At 53.6% G+C, this 9,025-nt stretch overlaps 1 protein-coding gene across 6 annotated transcripts; it reads left to right on the forward strand.

The window, feature by feature from the left end:
• The first annotated feature begins 306 nt into the window (after positions 1-306).
• PIGV (phosphatidylinositol glycan anchor biosynthesis class V) lies at positions 307-8,897 on the forward strand. Of its 6 annotated transcripts, XM_052811563.1 has the most exons (5): positions 1,757-1,908; positions 2,026-2,189; positions 4,930-5,083; positions 6,511-7,668; positions 8,496-8,897. In XM_052811563.1, exons 3-5 carry the CDS (start codon positions 4,997-4,999, stop codon positions 8,802-8,804), a joined length of 1,554 nt encoding a protein of 517 aa, XP_052667523.1. In that variant the 5' UTR covers positions 1,757-1,908; positions 2,026-2,189; positions 4,930-4,996; the 3' UTR covers positions 8,805-8,897. The 6 variants fall into 6 exon arrangements, with proteins under 6 accessions (XP_052667528.1, XP_052667529.1, XP_052667524.1 ...); XM_052811568.1 differs by lacking the exons at positions 1,757-1,908; positions 2,026-2,189 and adding an exon at positions 307-521; XM_052811569.1 differs by lacking the exons at positions 1,757-1,908; positions 2,026-2,189 and adding an exon at positions 685-941.
• The last annotated feature ends 128 nt before the right edge of the window (positions 8,898-9,025 follow it).

The following is a 9,025-nucleotide window of genomic DNA, read 5'->3' on the forward strand; positions in this document are numbered from 1 at the left end:
AGCAGTGTTCACAGTTTGTAATAAGGGGCTATTTTGAGAGCCACACCTGATCTCAAACTCGGCTGCCCAGAATGCAAATCCTTGATGCTTTGACCTGATTCATAGCCAAAGCTTTCCATTTCTGCAGGCATTCCTTAAAACGCCTCTCTTTGGCCCCGACCGCTCCGCTGTTTCCCATTTTTACCAGCAAGGGAGAAAACTTGAGTTCTTCCCAAGCCAGAGCCCTGTTTAAAAGCACTCGGGGAGTCTCCCTTAAGGACTCGTTTGGCAATGCTGATTTCTCTTTCATTCCTGCAGTAGATACGGTGCCACTTCATGTCTGTTTTAAGCACAAAGACTTGCTGCTGTCTTTCCCAGGCGCTGCCGTGCCGGCACCGGCAGCAAGACCTCACTGCGCGCTGCCACGGGCTTGCAATGTGGTTAAGCGTAGCGTGAGCTTGGTTAGGGTGAAAGCAAAATCTGATGCCTCTGTCGTCACGTGGACGAGATCTTGAGGGAAACCTGCCCACCCTCTTGTAATAGTAAGTAATTAATATAATAACATGCACTTATTACCAGGCTATTGTTATGTGATGTTGCTTAATGTGTTTTGGCAAGAGACTCGTGTAAGCCGTGCCCTTGCTGCAGCCGCCGCGCGGCTTTGTTTGAGGTTTGTGTTGGTGCGTCTCCAGCAGGAACGCCTTGCTCTCGGCAAGGGCTCCTGGCTGGCCATGCCTTGCACGGAGGAAGGCAGCTTCTGCTTCCCGCTCTGCACCCCGAGCTGCGGCTGGAGCCGAATCCGTCCCCTCTGACCCGAGGCGCGGGCCCCAGCCCGGGGCGAGGGTCCCGGCTGAGGAACGGGCCGCGGCAGGCCGGACGTGGGGCACTGGAGGCAGCCCCGGGGTGTGAGACGGGCACCGGGCCCGCCACCTCCTCCGCCGCCTGCGCCTCCATGGAGGAAGGTAATTTAAATGTGTGTGTGACTGAGGAAGAGCGTCGCCCCTGCGGTGGGGAGCGTCCCGTTTTTTCAGGTCAATTTGACGCTTCACGACGAGGCAGGGGGAGGCTGGGGGCTAACCTCTGGAACGAGGTGCCCCAGCGAGGCTGGCCGTTACCGCCTGATCCCCTCAGCCCCTGGGGGGGGAGGCCCGGGGAGGCCATAACCGCCACCGCCTCCGCCTCCGCCCGCCCTTAACAAAGATGGCGCCGCCCGCCCCTTCCTTTCCCCCCCAACCCGCCCACCCACACGCACCCGGCCGCCACGTGACGCGGCGCGCAGCCCCGGAAGAGGCGCGCGCAGCCCCGGAAGAGGCGCGGCCGGAAGCGGGGAGAGGGAAAGGGGGGGAGAGGGGGAGGTGACGGCGGGATGGAGCCGGCGCGGGAGCCGCGCGCCGGGCGCTCAGGTGGGGGAGGGGCGGGGCCGCGCGCGCGCCGCGGGGGGGGAGGGGCCTGCCCCTCCCCCCCCCCTTTGCACGGGGGCGCCCCCCCTCCCTCAGAGTTCCCCCCCCCACCCCCGGGCCCGCGCAGCCCCTGAGGGGACGGTCCGGGACAGAGGCCCGGGGCCCGGGTGGGCCCATCGGTGTCACCTCAGGCCCCGGCGCTGATACCAGACGTAGTAAGACACGGGGGGGGGAGCTGAACCGCCGGGAGGCCTCGTACCGGGGCTCTGGGGGGTCCCAGCCGTGTAGAAACCGGGGGGGGAGGACACGACGCCCGTGGCTGACGGGGACAGCGTGGCCTGCGGGGACAGGTGGTCCGAGGGAGGGGAGGGGGCACCGGGCGTCGTCTGGGGTTTGGTTCTATTTTCCCATCCAGCCCTTTGGAGCGGCCGCGCTGGTAACGGGAGACACAAAGAGACCCGGTTCCTTCGGCCGGGGCCCGAGGCCTCGGGACCGGTGATGGCGGCCGGGATGTGTTGGCGTGCCCCAGGTGAGCCCTCCCATGCTTCTGAGGGGGGGGGGCCGGTCCCGTATGGCCTCGCGTATCAACCCAGTAACAAACACACAAGTGATAACTGGTCCTAATCTTGAAAACATCCCTATTCAGCGCTTCAACCGTCATCCAATCTCTGCTGGAGTCTCAGCAAATTGCCAGCCTGTCTTATCTCCAAAGCAAAGGGAAACCATCCCACGTTTCACTTCCGTCCGTCTAAACGCCGGGTACCGGCTGCGACGGGTTTGGCCGTCTGAAGGAAGCAGCAGAAATGGAGCGTGAGTCGCCAGCGTCTCACCCGATAGTTGGTCTGTGTGGGGATGTGCTTTACAGAGCGGGATTTGTGACGTTGCTGCGTGCAACAGCAAAGGCAGACGTGAAAACACGCAGGTCAGCGACCGCAGCGTGTTCTCGCTCTTGGCTCGGACCTGATCCAAATACCCACAGCTCTGGCATTTGCTCAGCGGGTCCGTTGTCTTGAGCTGAGCGGTCAGGTTGCGTTTTGATCCAGCATAGGTTTTGTTCATACCCATGAGCCATTATAAAAGGTGCAAGGGGTACAAATGTTCCCAATTACATTCAGACGCAGGCGGAGCAGTGCTGGGGCTGCAGCCCCCCGGACCAGCAGCTGAAACCGGGCAGGAGTGAAAACGGCTGCAAGGCTGGGAGCTCCCAGACCCACAGAAACAGCGCTAGGCAAATGGGATTTCCAAAATTCGGTCGTATTTCTTTAATGTCCTGGTTAGAACGGGTTTTTAAATACGTCTGGAGTATCTTGAATCTAACAGCAGGTTGGAGAAGTACCAAGAGGTGCCCAGAGCGTTGCTCTCCAAGTGTTCCTGGGATGCAGACGGGAGTAGGTTTCCCAACAGGAATCCTGTACCCCAGCCAGGAGCTGATTGCCAGGCGTGCTGAGGGAGGAAAAGCCTTTGTGGCGAGTGCCTGCTGCCGCCGGGTGGTAATCGGTCTCCACTGCATCTTTGCAGACCTCACCGAATTCATATTTTCATTTACATGATAATTTACCCAGCGTCTATTTTGTTCATACGCGCGTCCTTTTTTTAGCGTGGTTTCCAGAGCGAGGAAAACACAATTCCTATCTGAGAGCAAAGGGAAACGCAGAACGCGGAAAGACATCTTTAATTAAGACTTTGCGTCTTTTTCTGCTGAAACATTTTTAACCCGCTTCTGCCTTTTCGTGTCTTTTTTCCGTTTGTGCAGGTGCTCTTTCACGCAGCACTTTTCAAGGTAGAGACATTCCAGCTCTTGATGCCGTGTTCTCTACCAGAACGGTAGTTGTGGGCTGCAGCTTTTTGTAGACTTTGCTGCTTTCTGTTACAAGGTGTGCTGCATCGTGACAGGAACAGGCTTTTTAAAGCTGTTTGCTTTGAGCCTTCTTGGCACATTCATGCGAGGTTTTTTCTCTGCTTTTTAAAAAAATATTTAAAGTGCTGGGACAATTTTTGCTGCTGTGCTTTAATAGGATTTGCAGCTGTGAATGCGCTTTAATAGAATTTACAGCTGGGCTGAAGTATCCCCTCTCTTAAAATAACATTGCAGCTTCGTGATTCAGGAGAATGTGCCTCCCACTAGTTGCTTTGTCTGTAGCTGTGAATGCTCTGGAGCAAAAGGAGAATATGAGCAAACCCAAAACTTTTGTATGTGGCTAAATAGGAAGCATAATCCTGTGGTTAGGGGCTGGAACTATAAATGAGCGTATTTGGATCTTGTTTTTTGCTTTGCTGATGACTTGCTTTCTGCGCTCTCATGGAGTTTTTTTTAATCTGCCGGGTTTTTTTTCTCTGTCAGTAAAATAGTAATAGGAAAACCTCAGTGTGTTTTTAGATCGTTAGGTGATCGGTTTGGGGATCTTTATGTATTGTAAGGCACTGGATCAGAAAGATGGCAGGTGGGAAATAGTGCAGGATGTGGTGTCATTGGAACCTAGCGAGAGCTGTGGGTCTTCTGTTTCTCAAACTGAAAAGCAGTTGGTGGCTGGGGAACCAACGGAAGAAATGTGTTATCTTAAAACGCTGCATAACAGATACTGCCTGCCGTTCGTGGCTCTGGGCCAGTAGTTTTCATAGCTGGTCCCACAATGTCAATCCAGAATATACAGAAAAGAAAGCAGTGAGACTCCACAAAGCGGTTTAAATCTTGCAGGTAAGGTGTGCAGGGAAGAGGTGGACGAGAGCCACCTTAGCACGGGCAATTTGCTTGACAGGCAAATGCCCTCACTCTGGAGACCAGGACCCCTGCCAGAATACTGGAAAACTGCAGGTGGTGAGGGTGGAGTGGTGCGAGTGTCACGTCTTGGAGATGCTGTCTGATCGATGGAAGGGGTGGGGAGAAGCCTGCCTATCTGAGAAGACACCTTAGCCTTGCTCTGATGGAGTTTGTGGGGTCGGTGCCTTGGAGGCAGCTGAATAAAGCCATTCCCGGCTTCCCAGGGGCAAACGCAGGGCAGAGAGCAGGAGCGAGGAGAGAGCGTGCCTGGCAGCGCCTGGCCGGCTGCGAGCCCCAGCAGCGAACCGCTTACATGGATGTTACGCTCGGAGTCCACATTTTAATTCTGTCTCTATTCCAGAAAAAAAAAAAGGTTTAAATCCCATTCAGCGTATTGGAACTTGAATGTGTGTGTAGATGCTTGGCAGAGCTTGGCTTGAGCTGCTGGTGTTTCTGCTGAGGCAGCCGCTGAGGAGGCCAACGAGCCTGTCTGCTTCTGGTATTTACACTGGCCCGGTAAGAAATGGGCTGAGAGTACATGTTATAACCTCTCTCCCTCTGCATCCTGGCCAAGGTTAAGAAGTCAGGGAAGTTTTCTTTAATAGGAACAATATCAAAGAGGTCTCCTGCGTCATCTCCCAGATCCATGATCTCTTTCATGAGTGACTTTCTTGTTCGTAGAGATCTGCAGCCCTTTGAAGTCCCTGATAGTAAATAAAGGCGCATAATTTACAAACATGGCTGAAGCCAGAAATACCTTTCTGTGTCTGTGCTCTCTGTTTACCAATTCAGGTTTCCAAAACCAGAGGGAGAATTTCCTGGGCATCAGTGACCTACTGAGGCAACTTCCAAGCTCAGAATGGAGCTGGTGAGCAGGCAAGACCCCCACCTCCGAGAGGCCGTGTGGTTTGCCGTATGCTGCAGAGCCCTGACACTTCTGCTGCAGGCAAGTCTCCTGTTCCTGAACCAAAGATGCTGCGACATCTGTTGTTTGCTGCTCCAGGGCTTCTCTCTTCGGCACTGCCTTCCACACTGTGAGCTAGCTGGTTCTGCTTGATTGGGAAATCATCTTCTCCTTTGGAGAACCCACAGGCCAGCTGCATCCAGGGAGGCAGGTTGCTGTTAAGTAAAATTACGTAACTTACTGTGTTTTCACACCACTGTTGCAAGAGGCCAGTTTGGCAGCACGAGAGGCTGAAGTCTCTGTTTATCTGCAGAAGAGGAACAATAATCTCCCCCTGCACATTCCTCCCGAGTCTCATTTCCAGAGACATCCTCCTCTGAGTGTGGGAGAGCTTGGTTGCTCACTCCATCCTACCTGTGCCTACCGAGACAGCCAGCAAAGAGTCTAGCTGTAGCCGTGGCCCTCCTGAAACAACATCAGCCTGAGAAAGCTGTTCAGCAGCAGGCCACTAGCCAGCTGGCAGGTTCTGGCAGCCCCAGTCACCACTGGGTAGGGCTGAGTGGAACCATCAGCTGAGATGAAAGACTCTGTGTTACAAATGCCAGAGGCCTGGTTAGACCAGATGTGTGCTTCATGGTAAAACGGCGGCTTTGTATTTCTTTTAGTCCCAATTTGTTCAGCGTGGCCTTTTCTCTTTTCTCTGCCAATGTTGAATTCATGGCAGGGGAGTCATCCTAATCTACATGTAGTTAAGCTACAAAACTTACCATCTGAGGTTTTTGGGGTTTTGGGGTTTTTTTAAATATATTTTCATTTGGAACAACATTACAGTGCATTAAGCTGAATACTTCTTATCTCATGAACTCTCTGGGTTTTTCTCTCACCTTTTAAAATGTGGTCAGCACCAGAAGCTCCTGGAGGCAGAGGTGTGTGCATTCTGCTTGCTCGTCTCCAGGAAGTGGACCCCTTAATGCATGCCGAGCTGCAGAGGTGATGGAGTGATCTAGAGGCTAGAGAGGGGGCCTAGAATCGGCTGCTGTCTTTTGCATCAGTTTGCCCTGGGAAAATCTTTTTCTCTAGTTTTGTCTCCTCTCCCTTGTACGTCAGCTGGGACAATAATGCCAAATTCAGTAGAACAGGAGGCTTACCAGTGCTGCAGTACCTGGTGTCAGCGTACGCAGTTAGATGTGCCTGAGCATGGGCCCGAGCAGCTTTCCCTGTCCAATTCCATGGGGGTTCATGCTGGATATGTTCCAGAGCTTTATTCAGTTTAGGTGTAAATGCCCCAAAAGATTGCATTTGCCCCTTTCCACAGGCTTACAAGCGTCCCTTGCTGCAAAGCCCCTCAGCCTGGCTTCTGTGCTGCTCCTGTCCCCTTCTTTGAAACCCAGGAGTCCTCCTCCTGCTTGGTGCTTTCCGTAGGGTACAAGAGGATCTCCACTCGACTTCAATCCTCTCTTCTTTTTCAGGCTCTGTTTAACCTCCTGATCCCAGATCACGCTGCAGACGCCTTCTCTCCCCCTCGCCTGTCCGAGCCTGGCCTGTGGGACCTGCTCTTGGAGCAGCTGCTGGGAGGCCTCTCGCGCTGGGACGCAGAGCACTTCCTCTTCATCGCCGAGCGTGGTTACCTGTACGAGCACAACTGCGCCTTCTTCCCGCTGTACCCCCTGAGCGTGCGTGCCGTGGCCGAGGGTGCTCTGTGGCCCTTGCAGCGGCTGCTGCGTTTGCGGAGCCGCCTCTTGCTATCAGCTGTACTTCTCAATTCTCTCTTTTCTGTCCTGGCAGCCGCTGCCCTGTATAAGCTGGGCTGCGTTGTGCTGCAGTGTCGCAGGGTGGCTTTCCTTGCTGCTGTTCTCTTTTCTGTCAGCCCTGCCAACGTATTTATGGCAGCTGCTTACTCAGAGAGCATGTTTGCCTTCCTGGCATTCAGTGCCATGTGGCAACTGGAGAAGGGGCAGAGCTGGCTCAGTGGACTGCTCTTCTCCCTTGCTTCTGGGGTGCGTGCCAACGGGCTTATTAATGCTGGCTTCTTTCTCTACTCCCACGGTAAATGGTTTGTCCTCCAGCTCCAGGTGGGTTCAGGATCGGTAAGGAAGCTCCCTCTGTTGTGGAAGCAACTCCTTAGTATGGCATCTTCAGCAGTTCTGACGTGTGCTGGGATTTTTCTACCTTTTGCTTTATTTCAATATTATGCTTACGTGAGATTCTGTAGTCCTGGCACTGGCCTGGAGCAGACTGTTCCCAAGCCGCTGCTGCAGCTGGCTCGGGACAAGGGCTATCATCTCGTGGCCGTGAATGGGGTTAAACCCGCTTGGTGCTCCCAGCGGTTCCCTCTTGTCTATTCCTATATTCAAGATGCTTACTGGAATGTGGGCTTTCTCAGGTATTTTGAGCTCAGACAGATACCAAATTTCTTGCTTGCTTTGCCTGTCGCGCTTCTGGGCTCGTGGGCTGCCTGGACCTACATGATTGCAAACCCCCGGCACTGCCTAACTCTTGGTCTAGAGAGAAGAAAGAGTGAAGAAGAGAGTAAACCAAGAGCTGGATTTTGCTGCCCCGCTGTCTTTGTGTATGTGGTCCATGCCACGGTCCTGCTGGCGTTTGGATTCTTCTGCATGCACGTGCAGGTAGGATGTTCACAGCAACACAGAAGAGTGATTTCTTCAGGGGAATGCAGCGTGGTGGCTGAGGCAGTGACAGTCACAGCCTGAAGCTGTCCCAGCTGCAGGGCAGCATAGGGCAACGCAAACCAAAAGCTTTGCCTTTCCTCTTTCGGAGCTACTTCCACAGAGAGTTTCCAAAGCCAGTTAGTTCCTCTGCTCTGCTGGAGAGTTCCCAAAGAGAGCTTGCCAGGTGCTCGGTGTGGTGAGGACACCGGGATGGGGATCAAAGGGTCTGGCTGGCGTTAGTGGCGTTTGACGTGTGCTTAAGGCCAGGCTTGCCAAGTCCTGCTAATCGCCTGTTGGAGGACAAGGATACCGGGTCATTATCATGTTGGGCTGAGCTTAATGGATGGCAATGAGAGGATCCAGAGCCTGTCACCAGTCCCTAGAAAGTGTTCGAAGGTCTTTTTAGGACACAGCTGGTGGCACTAAGGGTTGGGGGTTCCACTGAAAAAATAATTGAAGAGTGAGATTCAATTCTCCCCTGAAGCTGCTGCCCCTGCCTGGCTCCTGAGCTGGACAGTGACAAGGAGCGACAATTAGTTACCCTGCTTGTCCAAAACCTGGGGACCACTTCACTGCTTACACAAATGTCGTAATAAATAAAGTGGGTTGAGCTGAGAGGTGTTTCAGTGTAATAAATCCTAGCGCCATGAATTGGGGCTGTATTTCAGTCGTCTTTACCAGCCACCTGAGGCAGATAGACAGCTCCTTCCATGCCTCAGGACCAGGGCTGGTTGCAATCGGAGACCTGCAATTTATGTGATTTTTGCTCTGCCTGTCGTCTTCAGGTGCTGACTCGGTTCCTTGGCTCCTCCTCTCCTGTCCTGTACTGGTTCTCCGCTCACCTGCTTCAAGAATATGAACCTTTACTCCAGAGCGAAGGGACTGATAATCAAACCGTGGCAGCTCGCTCCAAGAAGTCTCTTCTAGGTAAATCTGCTCGTTCCTGCGGGAGAGGGACTTCTGAAAACCCTGTCGTGAAGCTGCTGATGAACTGTAGATTAATCACGCCCCTCAGCAAATGCATTCTTGGATTTTTCCTGTCCTACTGGCTGCTGGGACTGATTCTGCACTGCAACTTCTTGCCGTGGACGTAGCGAGGGGTGTGTATTGGTGCAGACGGGTCGCGGGGCAGAAGCACTGATCAGAATTGGAACTCACTTTTTCTAAAAAGCCTGACGTATATGTAACGATGCTGTTGTCTCGGTTACAAAGGCGTTACTCCTCGGTTACTACGTATGTATGGAGCTGTCACTGCGTGAAACCGGCACGTTCCCTTTGCTGTGATGGTACAGCATCCTGCCCCTCTCTCTGCTGT

This window comes from Harpia harpyja, chromosome 16 (genome assembly GCF_026419915.1).
Source record: "Harpia harpyja isolate bHarHar1 chromosome 16, bHarHar1 primary haplotype, whole genome shotgun sequence".
Taxonomy (NCBI): domain Eukaryota; kingdom Metazoa; phylum Chordata; class Aves; order Accipitriformes; family Accipitridae; genus Harpia; species Harpia harpyja.